Source organism: Dreissena polymorpha, chromosome 7 (genome assembly GCF_020536995.1).
Source record: "Dreissena polymorpha isolate Duluth1 chromosome 7, UMN_Dpol_1.0, whole genome shotgun sequence".
Taxonomy (NCBI): domain Eukaryota; kingdom Metazoa; phylum Mollusca; class Bivalvia; order Myida; family Dreissenidae; genus Dreissena; species Dreissena polymorpha.
The window spans coordinates 74,322,390-74,347,742 of record NC_068361.1 but is presented as its reverse complement, the minus strand read 5'-3'; the positions used below and the strand labels follow the sequence as shown (position 1 = coordinate 74,347,742).

The window sequence follows — 25,353 nt, the reverse complement described above, 5'->3', positions numbered from 1 at the left end:
CTGAACAATCAGAGGACAAAATACCACTAATGACATAAATACATACAAAAAATAGGACTTTATGAATTATCACTTGAAATTCATTAAATAATTAAGCGTAACAAAACGCAAAACAATTTGATAATTTTTCTTTATGAATCTGTTGTTTTTGTTAATTTCTTTACAACAAATGGCTCAATTATATCAAGTATAAAATGGCTGTAACAATACAAAATTAGGGAGGGACAAGTGGTTTAGGAAATAGCCATTCAATCCAAAGGACAAAGGTTTCAGCCAAGCTGATGACATACTTCTTTTTTTTTCTCTCTTTCATTTTTTTTGTCATTATACTGGAACTCTTTGTTATGTGATTAAAATCTTGCAATGTAAGCCATTTACAGAAACATAACAAGAGCTGTGTTTGTGCAACACAATGTCCCCTATTGCGCTTTGAAGCCGCACAGCAGCTATTTTGGAAACAAGGTTATATTTTGAAAGTAAAGGTCACAGTGATCTTGACCTTTGACCTACTGACCTCACACCATGTTTGATTGTAGATCTCAATGAGATGCATGCACATGTGAAGTTTAAAGAACATAGACCCAAGAGTTTTCATTTTATGAGCAAGGTTCAAGTTTCTGGACGGACAGACGGACGGACAGACGGACGGACAGACGGACGGACAGACGGACAGACGGACGGACAGACAGACAGATAGACAGACAGACAGACAGAAAGACAGACAGACAGACAGACAGGCCAAAAACAATATACCCCCTGATCATTCGATCTGGGGGGATAAAAAAAAAGCCTCTATCTGTGAACAAGTACCTTTAATGGAGTTTGCCTCAGCACAGCACACAACTACTAACTAAAAATGTAAACTGGTACTTCAAACATGTATAAAAACTTTTTTTTTCCATTTTATTTAAGTTAACCCTTTACCACTTAGATACATATTTTGATGCATTTGTAGTCCCTTAGAAAATTAAATTTTAATTAAAGACTTTTCTTACTAGATTCAAGTTTTTAAGGCTTCATTTCCAACCCTTAGATACTGATGAGCAGCAAACAGCATACAACCTGAACAGACTGCGAGTTACTTGCAGGCTGTTCTGGTTTTATGCTTTTTGCACATACCAGTAACCATTTTTGCTTGCCTCCAAGTGGGAGAGGGTTAAGAAATTCAGGCACTCAAAAGCGACAAGTTGTGTTTGTAGATGAAACATCCTGGAATTACTGAAGTGTCACAGTCATAGTGCATAAAAAAGAACACTTACAATGTTTTAATTCATGTTAACAGTACATCTGGTTCCAAATTATACCATATCGGTAAAGATTATCAACTTATTCATCAACAGTATGTAGTTTAAACTAAAGAATATATAATTAAGCTTCCTAGTGTGTTGCCTGGATGAAAGCTTTTTAGGAAGTTGTTTTATTTTCACCCCTACCAGGGGTGGACAGATTTTGTCATGTCCTGGAAGTTATAATATTAATTGATAAAATATTTCATTGAATAGGAAGCCTACGAGTTCTTGTATGCAAGAATATGTATGTGTGATTATGCAACATGAAGTATTATAGCCCCAGTAGAGATAGCATGATGAGTACACGTTTGCTATGAGATTTCAAGACCCTTTCCCTTGTCTTATCTTTTCCATCACTGTATTAGATTTTATTGGGTAATTGACAGTGTTCGACACTAACTGGAGTCCGGTAGTCCAAGCCTCCTGGAAATGAGACTCGAACTCCTGGTGTTTATGTCAAGAAAGCCTGTAAGACTTCTTAACAATCATCTTTGAACTATTACGAATTCCCTTGATTTGCACAATTGTTTCGGAGAGGAGATCAGAATGTCCGAACTCAGAAAATATGCCACTCATCATCTTGCTTGAATGCATCGACAACAACACAATTCTTTTATATTTTTGCTTAAGTAAACTTTATTTGAGCAATAAGATGCAACAGTTAAGTACCAGAATACCGATGACTTTGATATTTGTCTACATGATTTTCGACTGCTTAAGCAAAAACAACATAAAACAAAAGATGTGTTCATTAGAAACACAATGCCCCCTACTGTGCCGCTATGAAATGAAATTATTATTTTTTTATTATTTTTTTTACCTTGAAGGATTACCTTGACCTTGAACTTCCACCACTCAAAATGTGCAGCTTCATGAGATACACATGCATGCCAAATATGAAGTTGCTATCTTCAATATTGCAAAAGTTATGGCCAACGTTAAATTTTTTATTCGGAGGGACCGACAGACTGACATACTGACTGACGGACAGTTCAACTGCTATATGCCACCCTACCGGAAGCATAAAAACTTCTCCTATCTATTGGGAATAATTTATACAAATATACATTTACATACATGTATGTATATACATGTATAAAACAGTGTCTTAATTTTTGTTCTTCCTAAAGTCTGTTGGGACTCCTACATTTCAAAAGTAGGGAGTCCAAAGGACTCGTTTTTCAGAATAGTTAATGGCAAACACTGGATATGTGTTAGTTTCTATTGGGTACATATTATGGGACACAAAAACGAGTGATGAATACTCAAAATAAGAGTTTACTGGATAAAAGGAAAACTTACACTAAACTGGAATACCTCAAAAATCGATATTGTCGGGGCAAAAGTACTTATTATATACTGTATAACCAAGCGGACAATAAACTGTGTGAATATTAAGTATTCATTAGGTGTCAAAATACATAGGCAGCAATTAAGTTTGTGTTATAACCCAGGTTAGAGAAATGGATGAACATTGTGTTACCTCTTATCTTTTTTGAATGCAGCAAAAACTATAATTGTTTATGATTCTATGATTTTATTTATATTGAAATTATTTTCCTATTTTCAGTATCTGTCACATACATAAAATAATGGCAATCTAAACCAGAAAATAACCTTGAAAGCCATGGACCACTCATCACGTGTCTTCTGTTGATTAAGTGATTCCTTACTTGGATTATAAATTCAGCCTGTTTACAAATATGAATAAATGAATGAATTATTTATAATAACCAAACAAATAATTATCATTCAAAAATTAACCATTAATAAAATACATATTAAAAAATAAATAAAAATCTTAATACCAATCAGAAAATAAGTTTAAAAAATAATACATTGCCAGATTGTTCAATGTACACAATTTTAACATTTAAAACGATTAAGACTATTGCCAAGCAATATATGTCCCCAGCTACCGGCTCCACCATTGTCAGAAATTCCACCATTGTCAAATTTTGTATTTGTTGCCATAGCAACCAGAATTTTTTATGTAGGAACAAAATGAAATGACGTGCATAATGTCCATATTGCCATCTATCCATGTTTCAAGTTTCATGAAAAAATATTAAGAACTTTAAAAGTTATCGCAGGATCCAGAAAACCACCATTTTCAGCAGTATTTCTAGTCTATTTGTTGCCATAGCAACCATAATTTTTGAAGTAGGAACAAAATGAAATGACGTTTATAATGTCCATATTGTCATCTATCCATCTTTCAAGTTTCATGAAAAAATATTAAGAACTTCAAAAGTTATCGCAGGATCCAGAAAAGTGTGACTGACTGACAGACTGAAGGACGGACGGACTGCCGGACAGAGCACAAAGTCCCCTCCAGTGAAACCGGTAGGGGACAAAATCAAAGCAAGGTTAGTGACATTCAATGAAACAAAGCAAAAAGGAAAGTTAACACAGCAACCTGGCATGAACGTTGGAAGCACATGAAAGCAGACTATTAAAACACACCTCATGTTTGTGAGTAATTTACTACATTTACATGAATTAATTAATATTTGAGAGCAATTTAATCATTTAACATTTAAGAGGAATTAACTCAATTAACATGTGTGGTCAATTTACACAATTAACATTTGTTAGTTATTTACTTAATTAAAGTTTGTAATTTACTTGATTTAATTTGAGACAATTTTCTCCATTTACATTTGTGAGTGATTGACTTGATTAATATTTGTGACAATTTACTCCATCTACATTTGTGAGCAACTCACTCAATTAACATTTGTGAGCAATTATATACATTCATCAATTAACATGTGTCAGTAATTTACTCAATTAACATTTGTGAGTAATTTTTGTCATGGGAACTCAAATTCCAGACATTGTCAGTTCTGGGACTTTCAAAATTACAGTTATGGTGCAAGTTTCATCAGGTAGCGATAAATAACGCTAAAAGTAATATTTAATTTGTTTATCTAAATGCACATTTAGTTAACTGAATGAATTTTTATGTCAACATTGTAAGCCGTTAAGAACTGACCCAAAACAAAAATAGTTGTCCACAAATTTCAATCCTGAAACAAGTCATATGTGTAATGCTGACAAAACTTCACATATTTGCCTAAATCTGTGACCAGGAAGTTGAATCCCCCAGAATTCCAAAGAAAATGAGAGCCCTGAAAATGTGCAACAACCTCGCACTTACGCTCAACTGTTTGTTTAGGAGAGACCAGGTTGCTGTAGCGGGTATATGCCTCAACAAACACTTATGTGACTGTTGAAATACTTGCGACATCTACTTTCCTTCAATGTGTCAATGCTGGAAACACAATTTATATAAATATATTAAAATTAATTAATATTAAAAATCCTTTAAATAAGATAAAACTAATCAAAATTGTCTAATTACCTATTCTTGCAATACTATTCCAAAACAGCTTGAGTTTAACATAGGGCCTTGTATCCAAAGTACATGTACCTCCATTAATAAAGGTTTTCAAATGAAATTGAACAATACATGCTGACAGATAATTGGAATACACAAGGCTAGTCACACTGTATTCAGTATCATGGCTTAAGGTCAAAATCTAGAATTTAACACGCAACAGTTCCAGTGGCCAGTATACTAAAATCTACTAAGGAAAATCTTATCTTAAGTTTTACAGAGGTGAAAACTTAAGATAAATTTTCTGATCAAAAGCCTTGTTTTTATGACAATAAAACAAAAAATTGTTATACATTTCAGCAATAATTACTCTTTTTTTTAAATTAATAAAAAAAGATCTCGGCCTGTTACTTAAGGAATTACATGAATTTAAGGGATGTCCTAGAGTTGTACATTGTACATACAGAGCTATATGACTACAGGCCCTGGCTCAAAAGTCCTTTTAATTCACTGTGTTCATTTTGTCACTTTAAATGTTCCACTATTAAGTAAATTGATTCAAATTAGGTATTCTGATTATAAAAAAGACGGCAAAAGCTGATCACCTAAGAGCAAAAAAAATTTAACAGTGCTAAGCAGGTTCCACAAGTTTTCAAGAAAAGTGCCCCATACACATGGCAACCATGTCTTTGTTACAAACCACAATTATTTTCCAAATCAGGAGGGAAATCATGACAACATAGTTTGTGTTCTGAGCAGGTTTCATGATGAGTTGGTAATAGACGTTACTTCTTGCGTATTCACATGATTTTTTAAAGCCATGCTAGGACAAAGGGTGACCTCATGGTGGCCAGGTTTTTCAATAAACAGTAAACATAATTTACTTATCTGAGATATTAAAAGGACAAATGTTCAGAGTAAGTTTCATGAACAATAAGCAAGCTTTATGTTAACTTGACCTTAAATGACCTCATTGTCAATCTGATGACAAACAAATATTTTAACCAAGCTTCAAGACGATTGGGAAACAAGTTGCCTCTAGAGTGTTCCCAGCTATTTATTTTTACCTTGAGACTTTTATTTTGACCCCACATGACCAAATTTCAAACTTGGCTGAGATATCATTCAGAAAAATGTTCTGACCTTGTTTCATGAAGAGTGGGTAATTAAAGTTGCCTCAAGAGTCCTCAATAAATGTGTTTTATTTGACCTTTATGCAACCCAGTTTTTGACCCCTCATGACCCAGTTTTGAGTTTGGCCTAGATATCATTGAGTCAAATGTTCTGACCAAGTTTCATGAAGACTAGCAATACATGTTACCTCCAGAATGTTCACAGGCTTTTTATTAATTTTTGTCATAAATGTCCTAGATACAAATGTTCTTACTAAGTTTCATAAAGATTGGGCACTTAAATTGGCTACTAGAGGGTTCAAAAGATGTGTTTATTTAAGTAACCTTAACTATGACACCATGTTACATCTTAGGCACAGTTGTTTTTTACTCCACATGCATGTTTTTTTTTTAACTATGTAGAGGAAAACAATATGCTATATTCTAAATATCCTAACGTATGAACCTTGTGGTTTCAGAGAAAAAAAATCAAGTTTTTACTTTTAAAACCTATTTTTAGCTCTTATTACCTACATATGCAGCGGACTGAACAGTTTTTGAACAACTTAAAAAGAGGGTCCTCCAAGAATCATTCATGTTATGGTTGGTGAAATGCTGCCCTTTGATAAGGAGGAGCTATTGTTTTAAAAAATACATGAATAAATGGCACGTATTCATGCAAGGACCGATCAATTTTTATTCAAGGGTCATCATCGGAACAAACTTAATCAAGGACCACTATACATACTAAGTATTTCAACAAATAAAGGACCACTATTCAATGAAACATACCAAGTATTATACCTATCATGGTTATGTGGGCCTTGTTAATTTTGACAAAAACTTATGTTATTTTGCTTATGTAAGCCTTGAGGCTAGACAAATTTTGATCCCAGGGGCATAATTTTATCAAACTTTGTATATACATCTTCAAGTTACCTAATTCCAGTGTTTTAAAGGGATCTTTTCACGGTTTGGTAAATTGACAAAATTGAAAAAAGTTGTTTCAGATTCGCAAATTTTCGGTTTAGTTATGATATTTGTGAGGAAACACTAGTATTACTGAACATTTGCCATGATCTAATATAGCCATTATATGCATCTTTTGACGATTTAAAAACCTAAAAATGATAAAGCGTTGCAACGCGAAACAATTGAATAATTTGGAGAGTTCTGTTGTTGTCGTTTAAATTTGTGAAACTACGAAGATTGCTTATATAAAGTATAAAATATGCATCTTATGTATGCTTGGCAGGATAGCTCAGTTGGCTAATGCGTTTTTACTTCAGGATTCCGGGGGTCACTGGTTCGAGCCCTGATGCGGGCTACTTTTTTTCCTTTTTTAAATTTTATTTTTGATTTTTTACTGGAGCTTTTAAAATTTAATGTTTACATTAATCAATATAAAGCATTAAATGACAAACTTTAAAACATGCCAAAATCTGTGAAAAGGCCCCTTTAAGGAAACAATAAACAGAATTTCTGAACTTATGCAAACACTGCCACAACAAATGATTTATCTTCAAAGAATTATTTAATGGTGGTGAAATCAATGTCAAATTTGTTTATTTACAGCATGTTTAACCCTTTACCATTTACATACGTATTTTGACGCATTTGTAGTTCCTTAGAAAGAAAAAAATTAACCTCTCTTACTAGATTTAAGCTTATAAGGCTTCATTTCCAACCCTTAGATGAGCAGCAGACATCATAAAACCTGAACAGGCTGAGATTTACTCACCTGTCAGGCTGTTCTGGTTATATGTTGTTTGCACATAGCCATTTTCACTTTGCTTCTGAGTGGGAAAGGGTTAACCACGCAAAGCGGATATTTGATTTTCCATTCACACTGCAATAGCATCACACCAAAGGAAGAGTACTCTGGATCAATAGAATGGATAAATGGATTTTAAACTATGGATAAATTTTGATTATGTTAGTCAGGGACCTATAGGTCCCTGTGTTAGTTAAAGAATTATTTTGAAATTATTGTTTTTATTTTATATTTGTCTTTATTTTGAATTATTTTGTTGGAAGTCAAACAAAATACTCTGAGCATGTGTGTGACATCATAACGAGAGTCTCATTCTGAATATAAACAAAATCACCGAAAATAGGTCTCCATCGGTAATAGGTCACCATGTATAATATTAAAAAGATATTGTTCTCCACTATTAATTATTTGAGTGAGCAAAAACACACAACTACATTTCACATTTTCGATCAAAGCGATGAGATCTTTCCCAGTCCAAAGGGCACACGCCCAAATCTTAAAATGGTGAAAAAACAACATAGCCTCATAGGGAAATTGAGAAAACAACTTGACAATATTGCAGTCAGCTACGTTGACAATACAAGCAAATGCAAAAACTATAAATATAATAAAAATAAAATTGCACCTTTTCAAACATTACTTACAATTTAAGCGTTTTTCATAAAGTTTTCTTAGTTTTGTTTCGTTTCTTAAAATTGAAAGAGCCTCTGAAGATCACATGAAGAGCAGACACTTCCAAAACACTTATCTACATTATCGAGGCGCTTCTTACACCGAACCAAGCCGAAAAAGCGGCTGTGCGACTGTGGTAACAACAACAACAAATTAAACAAACGTGAATCATGAACATACTTGGTTTTGTTAGTTATATATTGCGTCATGGACAATCAATGACTGATACTTGCTTAATTTAATCTGAAATATTTGTGATATTTTTATTATTTATCATAAATTATGTTAGGCTTATTGACATTTGTTTATAGTGCATAAACTGTCATGCAATTCGGATTCACTAACTTCGGATAATTTTGTTTTGTGTTTTTTGGAATCCTGAGTCCTATTGAGAAAGAGTCCTAAAATGGATTCAAAAACAAAGCTTCATTTAAAGAAGAGAAAAAGGGAAAGCCAAGATACAAAATCAAAACTGTCATTACTTGTTCAATCATCAATAGAACTTCTGTTTAGGAAACAAATGACTTACACCATTGAAGTAAATAATTTGGATGGTGGGTACGAAAACCGATGTCTACCTACAGTTGGTGTCAGTCTTCAAGAACAATGGACAGTTCAGAAATTTATGGACTTAAAACAAGAACTGAACAATTTAAAAACGAGCTTGAATGACAAAGACATGTTGACCTGGCATGCTCACACAAGAGCTGTTAACTTAGCCTGCAAAATAGCGCCAGAGATTCGGAATCGCTTACGACCGGAATTGTGTACACAGGCTTGGTGTAAATTCTATGAAATTGCATCCCAATTCCTCAAAATTCAGAAAGATGCTCCATTGTTTACTGTACATTTATGCGAAGCACCAGGGGCTTTTGTGACAAGTCTTAATCAGTACCTTGTGACCATTGGTAAGGATTGTTAGGATGAAAATAGAACAATTTGTTTAGCTCACTGAATTCCTTAATGATGAGCTTTTCTTGGCAGTTTGTGGCGATTGTAATTGGTTAATGTTGTAAATTTATTGAAAATCCATCTCTGAAACTGCTGGGTAGGATTTCAAAATAAGATCACACAAATGCAGCGAATTTTTTTGTCCAATTGGGAAAAGTACCCGTACCTGTCCAATTGAAATTGAGTCGTGAAAGCCTGAAAATTGGGAAAAAATCGTGTCGTGAAACCCTCAAATTGGGAAATTGGTGTATTTGATTTTATGCTCCCAAATACTTTAAAATTGATAACTAAGTGTTTTCAAGCTGTCAATATTATATTTACCTAGGTTCAAACCATAGAGCTGCATAGGGAAACTAACAAAATGTTGCATTTTCTAAAAAAAAAATTTTTTTTTTTTTAACTTAAATTTGGAATTTTTTGGACAGCAATTGGGAAATATGTAGTTTTTTCGTAATTGGGAAAGTGCCGTTTACCGGTGCTTTATAAAGAAGGAAAAAAATCGCTGAAATGTGTTTTGTTTTTAGATGCCCATCAAGCCCCTTACACTATTTCTGCAAAATAATTTCAATAATTAAAAAAAAACATGGCCATTAGAGACTATATTTAAAAGTTACATAAAAACTGTGTTTCGTTAACCATGTTACTGACAGTGACACCAACTAGATATATGGCGCTTATTTAACAAAATTGAAGGTTATAATTTTTATAATGTTTGATTATTTATCTTAGCTCTTGTGTATGTATTGCACTTTAAACTGAAAGTTATACAATGTTTGCTTGTTTATGTTAGCTCTTGTGTATGTATTGCACTTTAATTTTGTATTGTCTTTACAGGATATAACTTTGATTGGCAGTGGTTTGCTACGACATTAAATCCTTACCATGAAGGAAACAACATAGGACAGATGATTGACGAAGACCGTTTCATCCGTACCACTTTTGACAATTGGTATTTTGGTGAGGATCAGACAGGAAATCTTATGAACCAAGAAAACATGGAGGGACTAAAAAATAGACTGGCAGATGTCCATGTTGATTTGGTAATTGAAGACACCCAGCTGTTTTTGTTTATCTAAATAAACATTATTGCTTACAACATCTTTCAGTGTAATCCTTCTTTTGTGTTTTGTTGGCTGTCACTTTTATTGCTCAGTTTACAATACCAAACACAGTCTAGATGTAAAGGATAAAAGGCTTTTGAAGGTCTATATACCTCAGAAACTATTTAAGATATCAACTTAAAACTTCATAGGTGTATAAATATCAAAAGGGAGAAGTGCCATGCTAAAGAATCATAACCTTACACTTTCTTTAATCAGAGTTATGGCCCTTTTTATGTAACTTTTCAGGGCTATATCTTAGATAACATTCAAGACTTCAACATGAAACCCCATGGGCAGGGTTTTTTATCTGATTTTTGGGAAAGGGCCTGGCCTTTTTTGAGGGGAAAAAAGTCGCGCGAAACGCCAGATTTTGGGGGAAAAAATCACACGAAACGCCGGATTTTGGGGAAAATAAGGAAAGTCTTAAATAATCAATTAAGCATATTTTACTGTTTTTAAAACAAATTCAAGGAAACAGAAAATTTAATTATGCAATATTTTTCTTTTTTCTACACTGGATCAGGTTAACTTATATATTTAAAGGTTTAAAAAAAAAAAAAAATATATATATATTATTATTTTTTTTTTTGGAGGGGAAAATGAAATCTAGGGGAAAATTTACCAGCTGAGGGGAACAAAAAATCGGAGGGGAAAGGGCCGATGATTGGCGGGTCACAAAGAAGGAAAAAAAACCTGATGGGTGTATTGATTTTAATGGTAATTAAGCCATAACCATTCATTTTCTTAAATAAGAGTTATTGCCCTTTGTGTTTTTTTATGATGGAACTTGTCAAGGTTTTATCTCAGATACGCTACCAGATTTCAACATAAAACTTCATGGTGTATGGATATCAATGAGGAGAATTGTAATGCATAAAAACATTTACCCTACACTTACCCACTTATTTTTGTATGATTATATAGTATATCAAGTGATTTGCGCACATCCATAAACAAAATTTATTTTGCGGGGGATATCAATTCAACAAATTTGCATGTCAATATAAAGATGTTGTCCCTCACTATATAGGTTACCGCCGATGGAAGTATAGACTGCCAGTTTGACCCTGCTGAACAAGAGAGCGTGGTGTCTAGACTGCAGCACTGTGAGGTCATCACGGCCATGCATATCTTGGGGGATGGCGGCATGCTGGTCGTTAAAATGTTCACCTTGTTTGAGTGTACGTCCATCTGTCTGATGTATCTTCTGTACAGAACTTTTGAAAAGGTAAAGATTACTAGATAAGTTATGATAATTTATTAAGAATAACTGTGGCTGTTGTGGCTGTCTGTCAGGTTATGATATGTTTAATTTATTCATAATTTGATGCAATCATATCTTTCTATACGTTATAAATTCTTGATTTAATGTTCAAATGCAATGATGTATGGGAACATTAAATTGAATCAATTCTGCCACATTATGATAATAACTACGGTAAACTATATATTTATAATTGGTCTTTGAACCCTTTTGAGAATATTTACCAATATGATTATAGTATTTATTTAACTTTAGAAACAATAATAATTTATTTGGGCTCGTGAATCATACCACACATTTGTTTTGTTTCTTTGTAGGTCTCTGTGTTCAAACCATGTACCAGCAAGGGGGGTAACTCTGAGGTATATGTAATTGGTACTACATACAAAGGGAGACAATACTGTCAAGAAGTGCTGTCCACAATAACACCATGGTACTTTGGTAAGGTTGAAATTATGGATGTATGAATGAAACAAACTTAAAATAGGGCTTATGTAAAAAATAACACCTTCTCAAAAAATATTCAAAAGTCATGAATAATTTTATTTACCATCTGGTTTGCTATAGAACACCAGAGCTTAACAACGTAATTGAATGCTGATTTGTACTGGAATAGCGTAATCCAGTAAAATTTAGTACAATTTGTACTAACATGCCTAGCAAGAATCAATTTGTGAGCCTTACTTCTGAAATTGGCAGAATGTTTAATTCTCCCAAAAAGTACATGTAGTGTTAAGAATTTACTTATCTTGTTAAAAAAAATTATCATCGTTTTGCATCCTCTATGATAATACTTGATTAAGACGGAGTAATTTTAAGTGTAAAAAAGTGTACACTTTTCTTTCAGGCAATATGACAAGATTTTGCTCAATGATAATGTTATTACTAGGCGAGTAAACTATCCAGTGTCCAAAAGGAACACATTTCTCATTCCATTTCCTACTTAGAAGCTAAGTGAAAATGTGCAAACAGCATAAAACCAGAACAGCCTGTGAGTAACTCACAGTCTGTTCAGGTTTTATGCTGTTTGCTGCTCATCAGTATCTAAGTGTTGGAAATAAAGCCTGTAAAATTTGAATCTAGTAAGAAATTTCTGGAATAAAATGTAACTTTCTATGGGACTACAAATGCGTGAAAAAAAACGTATCTAAGTGGTAGAGGGTCAACATTTCAGGTAAAGAGGATCCAGTAGGCTGTCTGTTTCCCCAGTCATCCATCCCTGCAGAATTCTTGGACAAGCATTCTGAAATCGTGGAGTATTTCACTCAGGCACAGATGGCCACCATACAGCGTAACCTTGACCTTTACCTGGGGTCATCTGAGGTCATAAACGAGAAGTCAAGGTCAAAGCTTGACCTCGAACAGAGCTACTGTGCTGAGTGTTTCTTCAGCCTCTATGATATCAAGCCTATGCAACCTCATTACAGAATTATGAGACTTCCCAAGGTGATTGCATTGGCCTTATAACTGTACAACTGCTGTGATTTCAATAGATTTGTAAAACCAGGAGTCCAATGACTGCAGGTATTGACATTTTTAAGGGGCAAAATACTTGAGTCCAGAGTTGTTGTTTTTTCCCAATATTTGTATAATGCTATGTAAAAATGTTGCTTTCGCAAATTAAGTGAAATACTATGCAAAAACACAAAATATGTATTTAGAAGTTAGCTTCTTGGTAAAACTTACATCAAAATGATGCAAGGCAGAAAATGTGTAGGAGTCAAAGGAGAGAACATGACAAAATGCTTGCATCAAAGAGCAGGATTATGGGTCAGTGGAAATCTCTGGAACTGTTTATTATGCCTGCAGCAACAAATAGAAGGTTTTTATCTCAACTTAACCCTTTGCATGCTAGGAAATGTATCGTCTGCTAAAATGTCGTCTGCTGAATTTCTACAATTAGCATTTCTTCGAAAAATTTTCAAAAATTACTATCAGAATAGCAAACAGTTTGGATCCAGATGAGACGCCACGTTCTGTGGCGTCTCATCTGGATCCAAACTGTTTGCAAAGACCTTCAAAACTCGGTTCCCGCATTGTAAGGGTTAACATAAAACCCTTTACCACATACATACGTATTTTGACGCATTTGTAGTCACTTAGAAAGTTAAATTTAATGAAAGATCTTTTTAACTAGATTCAAGTTTTAAAGGCTTCATTTCCAAGCCTAAGAAACTGATGAGCAGCAAACAGCAAACAGCATAAGACCTGAACAGCCTGGGAGTTACTCTCGGGCTATTCTGGTTTTGTGCTGGTTGTAAATGCCATGCATCTGATGGGGAAAGGGTAAACATAGGCATGGTGAGCTTTTGTGATCACCATGTGTCTGTGAAGCTACATGCTCCATGCATCAGCAACATCTGCCTTGTGGACACTGAAGAGCCAGCATTTATCACCCAATCTTAATGAAACTTGATCAGAATATTTTTCTCAAACAAATAGTTTTGTACCTGGTGATGTGGGGTTCAATACAAGGTCATTATGTCAAATTAACCCTTTCAGGGCGGGAACCGAATTTTGAAGGCCTTTGCAAACAGTTTGGATCCTGATGAGACGCCACAGAACGTGGTGTCTCATCAGTATCCAAACTGTTTGCTATTCTGATAGTATTCTTTGAAAAAAATCGAAGAAAATGCTAAGTTTAGAAATTCAGCAGACGACATTTTAGCAGAAGACAAATTACCCAGCATGCAAAGGGTTAAACAAAAGGTATTGAATCACTAACTGCTTAATTTCAGAAGTTTGGAGGAGCAGCAAAGAGACAACAGTTTGGTGACAAAGTAAAGTTGGAAGGAAAGTTTTTGGGGAGTTTTCATGAAAGACAACATTTGTCAGCGTTACCGTGGAAACAGAAGCTGGTTACCATGGAAACCTACGAAGAAAATGTGGAAGTAGAGGACAACTCATTGTGGATACATGTACGGTTATTATCTGGGTTTAGCTTTAAGAATAAGTCTTTGATTCTGTAGTAATTATTCATTCAAGACACTGCACGCCTAAAACATAAGTCATTAATTCAGTATTGAAGCTTTGTTTTAGACATCTATTGTTTTTCTTAAAGGCTCACAAAACTTGGCATTGTAATTGTTCTTTTTAAATTTATTTATTCAAAATTGATTTGCCCAAAATCATGACAAAATAATTTTGGTTTCTTCAAAATTTAAGATAACTTTTCTTTGTTTTATGTCCTATTTGCAGTATCAATACATACAGCAAATCCATCAGTGTATAGAACTATTTAATCACTTATGTTTCTTGGGATGCTTTGTTACTTTCAGTTGCAGAAAAAGAAAGAATAAAAAGCAGTTTTTCTATTAATTTTTATTGAAGCAATACCAGCAAAAATAACAACGCTACCAATAATAACCATTCTGATGAACCTTTAATTAAAGCTGGTTTCAAAAGGGGCACAGAAGCGCTTTGCACACACTTGACATTTTAGTAAAAGCAAAATGATATCTCATTGATATTCACTCTGGGTAAATGAGGTTTCATGAATGTGTGTAAAGTGTTCTTTCTTCCTTGACTACAGAGGCTAATCAGTGCGACAATTTCTGCTGAACTTGTTATTCCTTAAGAAGAGACTTTCTTTAAACAATAAAACGTACAAGTGGAAAATATCGTGCCTGATTAGCCTGTGGAGTCTGCTGAGGCTAATCTGAGATGACGCTTCATCCACATGCACCCACTCAGAGGCAAAGTGAAAATGGCTATGTGCAAACAGCATGAAACCAGAAAAGCCTGCGAGTAAATTGCAGTCTGTTTAGGTTTTATGCTGTTTGCTGCTGATCAAGGATCTAAGGATGGAAATGAAAACTTGAATTTAGTAAGAAAAGTCATTAATTAATTTTAACTTTCAAAGGGACTACAAACACGTCAAAATAAGTCTCTAAGTGGTAAAGGGTTAAACCCGTTTTCCCAGAGGGGTACTCACAATCTACTATCCATGTTTCCAGAGCATGCAAGGGGAACTGACTGATGACGAGGTCTCCAGCTATAGTCCACTTGTAGGGCAGCCTGTGACCCAGATCCACAGTTCCAAGTTCTGTAAAGGATTTTTCCTGGCCACAGCTCGACAGATTGTTGACAACACTCAGGTTGGTTATTTTATCAGTGTTGGTGTTTATTAGTTTAGAACTACAACAAAAGCCCTCAATGCTTTACCTGTGATATTACAATACAACCACCTTGCTAAGAGGAAACGTTTTTTTTAACCATTTCCCACTTAGAAGCAAAGTTAAAATGTCTATGTGCAAAAAGCATAATACCAGACAAGCCTACGAGTAATTTGCAGTCTGTTCAGGTTTTATGCTGTTTGCTGCACCATTTTAACTTTGCTTCTGAGTGGGAAAGGGTTAAAGTTTTCTGTAATACAGTCAAACCAGGCTAATAGCACCAATGTATAATGCAACTTGGTTGCATCAAAATCCCAAGGCTGATTAATGCATTATCAAACCGCTTACTTTGTAAAACAATTACTTGAAATATCTGAATTAGATCTTGAGGTTGCTGCAGGAGTGGGGATCGCATCCAGAACCCCCAGAATGCTAGGCGGCCACTAATACAACCTTTTGCTATTATTGCCATCATGTTATCTGATCTCTGAGTTTGTGATAATTAAATAAAGTTCATGTCTCTGCAATAATGTGCTGTGGGGAACACTTATTATTAAAGAGAAATGGTTACTGATACATCTTAAAGAGCAATTTAAAAATAAAAAAGCACATTTTCTGCTTTTGATTATTAGCAATTGACATCAAAGAATGTTTAATTATTAGTAAATTTTCAGGATATGACAGTGTACCAAGGTGTTGGTGAGGGATTCGATGCCATGGTGACAACCAAACTTATTTTGGCAGTGAATGCTTCCCTTTGTTACCTTAGCAACACTGACAGATATGAGACACAACCAGACAGTAATCCCGCATTTGTTTCTCCAAAAGATGATATTGTCTGCAATTCCAACATGGACACTTGCGACAATCGAACCGATGCAGATGAGAAAATAGTTTGCCAAGACGAAATCAATAGCAGAAGTAATGAAACTGAAATTGGAACAAATTTAGTGCAATCAGATTATGGTGACAGTTTTGTTGAAAATCAAAGTAATTCTGAAGAGGTGAATGAAATGGATGGCAAATGTGAAGGTCAAAGTTGTTTTCAAGGTCAAACTGATAATCAAGGTCAGATTGGTCCTCAAGGTGAGAATGGTGGCAAAAGTCAGGATAATAAATCAGAAATTGAGCGCAAGGTTAATTATAATGAAAAACGTACAGGACTTGAAGAAATTGGGATTAACTGTGTTGACATTTCTGTTGAAAAATCTGAGAATATGAACAGGGACGATGAAGAAAAGGAGAAGTTGAACTATGGGAATGAGACGAAGGTTTTTGTAGAAAACCCCTTTAAAGCTACATATCAGGCCATAGGGGACACAGAATATACCTGTAAGGTGCTACAGGGGATTGCAATAGAGGTAAGATAAAGTGCTGATTGCACTTAGGTAAGGGGCCAAAATGACCTTTGTGCTTCTTTAATTCTTACATGTTGCATTGTCCTTTTGTATTCCTTTGTTGATATGATGTACTTCAAATTCTTGCAGAGTATTGAATAGTTTAGATGTTCAATGTTCATATATATCCTAAATTCTAACTCTATGAACTGTATTTTCACATTTAAAATGGCATGTAGGTTGCGGTGGCATAGTTGATATGGTTTCAGCCTATTGGCAGTGAGGTCACAGTTTTGGTCCCTCCTTTGGAAGCATTCTTTAGATCTTCTCCAAAGACCCCAAGTACTGGTATATGCTGGAAACAGACTATCCAGTATCTTAATAAACTTTCGGATTTTATTAAATCAAGCTTAAGTAAATTAACCCTTTACCACTTAGATACGTATTTTGACGCATTTGTAGTCCCATAGAAACTTAAATTTAATTAAATACCTTTCTTACTAAATTCAAGTTTCAAGGCTTCATTTTCAACCCTAAGTTACTGATTAGAAGCAAACAGCATTAACCTGAACAGACTACAAGTCACTCGCAGGCTGTTTAGGTTTTATGCTGGTTGCAAAAGCCATTTTCACTTTGCTTCTTATGGGTGAAAGGGTTAATACAAATATGTTATAACTAAACGCAAATGTTGAGCAATTATAATACTTTAGAAGTTTTTTATCAGCTTATGTCATTTTTAACTAAAAGTAAAACTTTAATATAATCACAAAAGTTTTTGAAGAAACATATGAACGTAATCCGCAATGATATCAATAGTATACTAAATGTGATATTTCCTTCAAATGATTATAGCAATTGAAATGGCCATTTTAAAGCACCACAAGTCAGGTTGCACTTGTCTTAATTGGGACTCAAAGAATTTTGAATAACATGGCAATTACCGGGGTATTTTGGACATAATATTTAACATGGTGTATTAATGCTCCTGCAAACTGTCAGATAAAACCACACTACCCCTCCCAGATACCCTGAGTAGCTGTGTGTCATTTATGATCTTGTTAATTGATGGCAGCTTTTATTCAATAAACAATGACTGATAAACGAAAATTGTCTGGACTAAACAAAAATTGTGACTGCACTGTTTTTGAAGTTAATTTGAATACATATCCAATAATCAGAATTTCATTTCAAATACTTCATTTTTCAAATATTCTATGCGTAAATATTTGTTCTCATCCCAATGAAATGCCAATCAGAATTAGAAATCTGTTTGACGTCATGCGAATAATAAGAGTTCTCTCTTAAAGATGGGCAATTTATAAATATGTTACACAAAATTACGATGTCAGATGACTCTTGAACTAGAATGCACACCTTAAAAAGTTTAAATGTCACTTACTCCCATTGAAAATGATAAATTTCACCAAAGACTCTTAAGCCACGTTTTGGGAAAACTGGGCTAAATGCATGTGCTTAAAATGTAATTTCAGATTAGCCTGTGAAGTTTGCACGGACTTATTTGGGACAACACTTTGTAATGGTATTTTTCATTTAACCCTTAAAGCGCTGGAGCTGAATTTTAAAGGCCTTTGCAAACAGTTTGGATCCAGATGAGACGCCACAGAACGTGGCGTCTCATCTGGATCCAAACTGTTTGCTATTCTGATAGTATTCTTTGAAAAAAATTCGAAGAAAATGCTAATTTTAGAAATTCAACAGACGACATTTTAGCAGACGACAAATTTCCCAGCATGCAAAGGGTTAAGGGAAGTTTCTTCTTAGCAAAAAACAGTTATAGGCGTAAAGTGTCATCCATGATTAGCCTGTAATTTGGGACTACACTTGACAAACATGCATTAAACCCAGTTTTCCCAAAAGGAGGTTCAAATCACCACCAGTGATAGACTATGTATACTTCTTCAGACTGAGACAGGAACTCCCAGCCATCATGTTCATCTCTACCCTGCCTATAGTGGTGGTGTTGACAGCGGATTTGAGATTCGAGATCAGTGCCAACTGTACAGAGTTGTCCAGCACATACTAGCGGTTAGTGCAGTAATTGTACATGTTTATGCTCTTCAGACTTTCCGATTTGTATGCAAGTATTGCTGCTAGAATGATGAGAACACCTGGGTATTTGGGGTTCATGTTGTTTTTTGGGACATAAATAGTGTAATGGCCTTTTTGGAGGAAAAAATGTTGGTGTATTTTCTAAAACTAAGTTGGAGTTTTCAGACAACTATTAACCCTTAAAGCGCTGGAGCTGAATTTTAAAGGCCTTTGCAAACAGTTTGGATCCAGATGAGACGCCACAGAACGTGGCGTCTCATCTGGATCCAAACTGTTTGCTATTCTGATAGTATTTTTTGAAAAAAATCGAAGAAAATGCTAATTTTAGAAATTCAGCAGACGACATTTTAGCAGACGACAAATTACCCAGCATGCAAAGGGTTAAAGGTGGGAGTATTCATGTTCTGCTTAAACATTTTTCATTGTTCCTTTGAGTTGAGATGGTGATTTTGCTTTTTAGTACTGTGAAATGTTATATGAAATGCTTGTGCAACAAAATAATGATTTAATAAAGATTAAATATAGTTTTTTCTTCCAATGGAGACCTTAATAGCGGTAAACAATACTTATTTCATGTGTTACAAACAGCATCATTTCTAGGGCTGTCACGATACGCCGTGAGCGTACCGCGGTATATCGTGGTACGGCAACACTGTATCGCGGTACGTACCGCGATATTTTACAGAATATGTATCTGTGAAGAAAACAGCAGAATAACAAGTTTTACAAACTTTATTAAACTCAATAATCAGAAAACACTGGTATCATAGTATGACTAGAAACTGTAAAAGAAACTGTAATAAACTTGATAGAAGTAGTCATTGTTATTGTTCGCGTCTTTTTCTCAAATGTCCGCCATGTTGTTTACAATAGCTGTGACTACGATCTGTGTACATCGAACACTTCAAGGGCATGTTCAAAATGCGGAGTCAGCGGGCCCAGTATTGAAAATCCGTAGCGTTCTGACTCTTCCTCGACTTTCAGAATCTTAAGATAACATGATTCGGAAGTGCCATGCTTTGAACGATCGATATACTAAAGAAAGAAAATAAGAAATAAAATAAACATCTTTTGGATAATTATGAACTTATTTGCAAAGGAAATCTGTCCCTAATTCCAAAAAAGGTATGGACCCATACATCGCCGTATTTTAAACGTGAAAGTTAAACATCTACAAGTGGAAGCGCTTGCTTGACCTGGATATTAACGGATTATTTATTTAGCCCTTTTGAACCGCTTCTACAATTTTCAAAACGATATCTATATCAAAATAATTATGTACCGTAAATTTGCGGCCATAAGTCGACCTAAAAACGCTCCCAAAATTGACTTCAAAAGTCAACTCGACTTATGGATGAGGTACTAAATAAAAATAAAAAATAAACATATTTCTGTGCCTTTTTTTAAAGTAATAAATCTCCAAAGCGGAAGAATAATGACTGTTTACGGTAAGGCCGACTCGTCTTTTACTTAAATGTCCGCCGATAATAAAATACTCATGTTTACATTGGTTTTTAATGCAATAATCTTCGTAATAAGTCCAAATAAAAACATGTAAAAATAACTTCGAAAATATTAAACATTTGTGAAATACGGTAAAGTGGCGAAAAATAAAAATAGCAATTTGTCTATCGATACATCGTCCGTTGTCTTCTAAGAACAATAGAAAATCGACTGCTGACACTTGTACCCATTTAAAGTTAATCCGTGTAAATACAAACTGTCAACAGGTGCAGATGTCTTTATGCCACCAATTATCGCTTCTCGGCCTTTTGACTAAGATCAAAGTGTAAAGTGTAGTGTTGGCATCCTTTCGATCATTTGTCTATAATTGCGTCACGCCTAAAATAGTTATCCGTTAATGATATGCACAACGGTTCTGCTGCAAACTACTTCTGACCAATCAAAAATAATTACTCGATTGTTGGATACGCCTTTAACCAATCGCTATTGTTCAACTTCACATTGTATATTTTTTGATTGGATGAAGGTGTGGTTTCGTTGATTTATTCACAACTGTCCCACAATTAATGCATAATCGTTTCGTAAATATATAGATCTTATCTGAGTGAAGATTTCATTCATTGTTTGATTATAATAATATTACGCACTCACCCTGGATTATTAAAAAGTGTAATTGGACATATAAAATACACAATTACTTTCGATTATCTGCTAAGTATTATTAGAAAAGACGTTTTTCCAGTATGCAGAAAATATTCCTCGGGTATCTCGTGATTTACGAATATGTAACAGTCGAATAGCGAGCTATGCGAGTGTTGGTAAATTCACGTGTTTCACGCATAATGGCGAAAGCGTTGTTGATTATTTGAGAGCAAGTTACAATTATTTTGACCATATTATGAATTTCTGCGTTCAAGATTTTACCGAATTTTCACATCAATAGCACTAACATTTGAATACAAAAATATATGCTCATAATATAAACGCTGAAAGTTATTACGTTAAATGGGATAATAATTTTGATTTGTGAAGTATATATTAAGTTCGAAATAATGAATGATATGTTATTATGATTTTGAACAATAAAATATATTTTTCGTGATAATAAATAATTGAAACGTTGAATGTTTCATTTTAAATATTTTTTTATTATTAATATCCCAAAAAATGTCAACTGCCGGTACAAAAGCCCTCAGAACCATGACTAAAACGTCACTTAAACATGTCCGAGATATTGAAGAAACTTACCCCCCGACTTATGGCAGAGTCAAGGCAAAAAACCAAGTTTTTCTAGCCACATTATACCCCTCGACTTATGGCCGAGGTAGACTTATGGCCGCGAATGTACGGTAATGTATTTATATATGTGCTAATATAATAATATTAAAAAAACCGGTGCGGCAACGCCGTACCGCGGTGCGATTTTTTTCACGACATGCACCGCGATATACCGGTATACCGGTGAATCGTGACAGCCCTAATCATTTCTAATTAGCATTGTTTCTGTTATTTCCTTTCAGCAAATTGTTTGCAGAATTTTTTTATATAAAATTCACATTTTAAATGGGTACCGTTATGTCATTTAATAGATAAATTACTAAGATATATCTTTAAATATATTGTTTCAGAACACCATAGTTGGGGAAAGTGTTGTCATAGAAACTGGACTGTGCCTCACACGCTTCTCTGCAGGACTGGTTTACATCCTCTACAGATCTTTCAAAGAGGTAAAACTCTAATATTTTGTCTGATTGATCTTTTTAATTTAATTTACCGGTATATGATCAAATTAGCATATTATGGTCATAGTGTGTTTTTATGATCATTGTTCTTCCTTCGTCATCAATGTTTACCTTGTAAACGGTCTTGAAGCTACAACAGTCTTCATGAAACATTACATTTTACTACATGATGTGATGACCGAGTTTGAAACTTGGTAATTTCAGGTAAAAAACTAGGTCACAGGGTCATTTTAAAGAAAAGGCTTTTAAAAATTATAAAAGTATTTTTTGCACAACCAACATGAAACTAAGTCAAGCAATATTGTGTAGTCATTTTTTTCAAATATGTTCATGCTTTCAGATCGGGTTTGTTCATTGCCACGGACAACTGCTGAGGCGCCATCTGGTTTTAATGCACTACAGGGGCTGTCCAATCAGCTGCCAGCAATATCTCAGGGAGATTGGTCACATGATCCATCCTGACCAATCAGATACTTTGTTAGAAATCATCCCAATGCTGAGTCTCCTGCAAGGTAATCCAACGCATCAATAAGAAACATTATAAGAAATCATCCCTTTACTGAGTCTCCTGCTAGGATATCCATCCCAACCAATCAGAAACCTTTTTATAAATCATCCCAAAACTGAGTCTCCTGCTAAGTTATGTATCAACCAATCAGAAACCTTGCTAGAAATTATTCCAATCCTGAGTCTCCTGCAAGGTAATCCATTCCAACCAATCAGAAACCTTGTCAATGCCGAGTCTCATTTAAGGTTATCAATCCCAACCAATCGGAAACCTGGTTAGAAATCATCCCAATACAGAGTTTTCTGCAATTTATAAATCATAAGTGTTAGTTGTTTAACTGAAAACTAATCTTTCAAAATACTTTCAAGAACATAATGAAAATGCAAACAAACAAACAGAAGCATTGTTGCATATTCACCCCATCTGGGTCTCAGTGTTTGTTCTGAAAATGACAACCACCTGTGTATGTTTACATAAAAAATATGCTTTAGTTCTGTGATTGGCTATTTCTGTAATTGGCTATTCAAAACTGTAAAATAACGGACAGTAAAGCGCGCAGTCTATAAAGTTTTGACATTAAATGAAAATAGTTGATTGTCGTATATATGCACATTATTTGAACACTCCTATTTGTTTAGAATAAACACAATACAAAGGTTAAACAAGTTATTATCTTACAAAGACTGCTTATAAAAGTGAACAGTTGTTAGATTAATTGGTAGACTTGGTACATCTATAATCCATCATAGAACTAACCATTTTTTATCTCCCGCCATAGCCGGAGGGATATTGTTTTGGCGTTGTCCGTCCTTCTGTCCGTCCGTCCGGCCGGCACTTTTGTGTCCGGAGCCATATCTTGGAAGTGCTTTGGGGGATTTCCTTGAAACTTGGTAATTGGTATGAGTATATATATGAATAAGAGGATGATGCACACCAAATGGCATTGTACACCATCGGATAATAACGGAGTTATGGCCCTTTGTATCTTGAAAAAATGCTTTTTGTGTGTGTCCGGAGCCATATCTTGGAAGTGCTTTGACGGATTTCATTGAAACTTGGTATGAGTATATATATGGATAAGAGGATGATGCACGTTGGCGTTGTCCATCCATCCAGAAAACTTTTGTGTCCAGAAGATTAATGGCAGGGGATATCAATTCAACGAATTTGCTTGTTCTATTGAAAACATTATTCATAATCTAAAACAAATGCTGTACATGTACCCATTAGTGAATCTCATTTCTCCTTTGTAAATTGCAGATGCTGACTTCACAAGGTTTCTGGAAACTGCAAACATCAACCTCTTGCAGTCATTTATAACGTCTGTGGTGAATAAAGAGAGACAACTCCAGCTCTTACAGACATGAATCTGAGCATTCAATGTGGTGTTTAAATTTTAGTCCAGTTCAGTTTAAGGTTGCCATGGTTAGTGGATATGGTGTCCGCCTAATGACCGTGAGGACATGAGTGATCACCACTGTGGGAATGTTCTTAAGATCAAAGACACCGAGTACTGGTTCTAACTGGAAATGGACCCAAGAATGTTTAAAATACGCATTTGGCTTTCTATGCAATCAAGCTTAAATAACAAGGTTTTTACTAAATTTCAGTTCTAGTGCAACACGTTTTTATGCCCTCGAAGGGTAGCATATAGTTTTTGAACTGTCGGTCTGTCTGTCTGTCAAGTCAGTCTGTCCATCCGAAAACTTTAACATTGGTCATAACTTATGCAATATTGAAGATGGTAACTTGATATTTTGCATGCATGTGTATCTCACGGAGCTGCACATTTTGAGTGATGAAAGGTCAATGTCATCCTTTAAGGTCAAATATATGGCTTCAAAGCGGCGCAGATGGGGGCATCGTTTTTCTGACAAACACATCTCTTGTTAAGTATACAAATGGTGTGGGGATAAAAAATTTAATTGCCTTGTGGGCCATGCAAGGAAAGATTTTGTGTTCTATCAAAACTGAGATCTGAACCTATTGCAACTTAGTGACTATTTAAATAGAAGTATATTTCTTAAATTGGTAAAATGCAAAACACCTGTGGACAGTTTGTGGTTTTGTTTAATGGTTAAATCATCAACAGCCGTTCCCTACTTTCATCTTAATTAAAAAAATATTGATATTTGTGGAAGTAAAAGGGAATTTGAATTATTCCCCTTAGATGTGATTTTGATGAAAAAAATGTCCTGAAGTCTTTGTGTTGATTACCCTTAGTGATGTACAATAAGGTCAACATTCAGTTAGGATCAACAGAAGTGACAGCATAGCTGAATACATTTGTAAATGCTTTTTTGTTTAACCCTTTCCGTGCGGGAACTGAATTTTAAAGGCCTTTGCAAACAGTTTGGATCCAGATGAGACGCCACAGAACGTGGCGTCTCATCAGGATCCAAACTGTTTGCTATTATGATAGCATTCTTTGAAAAAAATAGAAGAAAATGCTAATTTTAGAAATTCTGCAGACGACATTTTAGCAGACGACAAATTTCCCAGCATGCAAAGGGTTAAGATAAAAAAGAACGCATTAAATGTTGAGAAGCGTCTGATCTCTTTTGTGCAACAATCTACCAGGGTTTTTCAATAAAGGAAAACACATAAGC

At 34.7% G+C, this 25,353-nt stretch overlaps 2 protein-coding genes across 7 annotated transcripts in view; one reads left to right on the top strand and one right to left on the bottom strand.

Annotated features, from left to right (window-relative positions):
• The window catches only part of LOC127839043 (kynurenine--oxoglutarate transaminase 3-like), a 62,625-nt gene extending 54,338 nt beyond the window's left edge, over positions 1 to 8,287 (bottom strand). For 2 of the 5 annotated variants that reach the window (XR_008030124.1, XM_052367199.1), the window contains exons 1-2: positions 8,163 to 8,287; positions 4,453 to 4,566 (exon numbers count right to left, since the gene is read on the bottom strand). Coding sequence is in view for 2 of the 5 variants with exons in the window: in XM_052367199.1 (XP_052223159.1) it covers positions 4,453 to 4,542 (90 nt within the window). In the remaining 3 variants the exon portion in view is untranslated. Of the gene's footprint in view, positions 1 to 4,452; positions 4,567 to 4,656; positions 4,801 to 7,485; positions 7,594 to 8,162 lie in introns of those variants that run through there. The other 3 variants (XM_052367200.1, XM_052367201.1, XM_052367202.1) reach the window with 3 other exon arrangements.
• Positions 8,288 to 8,296: 9 nt separating this feature from the next.
• On the top strand, positions 8,297 to 25,351 carry LOC127839038 (cap-specific mRNA (nucleoside-2'-O-)-methyltransferase 2-like). Of its 2 annotated transcripts, XR_008030123.1 has the most exons (13): positions 8,297 to 9,098; positions 9,976 to 10,181; positions 11,275 to 11,472; positions 11,826 to 11,949; positions 12,683 to 12,954; positions 14,247 to 14,426; positions 15,465 to 15,605; positions 16,298 to 16,984; positions 18,884 to 19,006; positions 22,123 to 22,221; positions 22,577 to 22,748; positions 24,005 to 25,046; positions 25,256 to 25,351. XR_008030123.1 is itself a non-coding variant. In XM_052367178.1 (12 exons), the coding sequence occupies exons 1-12, from the start codon at positions 8,597 to 8,599 to the stop codon at positions 24,109 to 24,111; spliced, it is 2,811 nt and encodes a 936-aa protein (XP_052223138.1). In that variant the 5' UTR covers positions 8,297 to 8,596; the 3' UTR covers positions 24,112 to 25,351. The 2 variants fall into 2 exon arrangements, 1 of the variants encoding a protein (XP_052223138.1); XM_052367178.1 differs by having other exon boundaries at positions 24,005 to 25,351.
• The last annotated feature ends 2 nt before the right edge of the window (positions 25,352 to 25,353 follow it).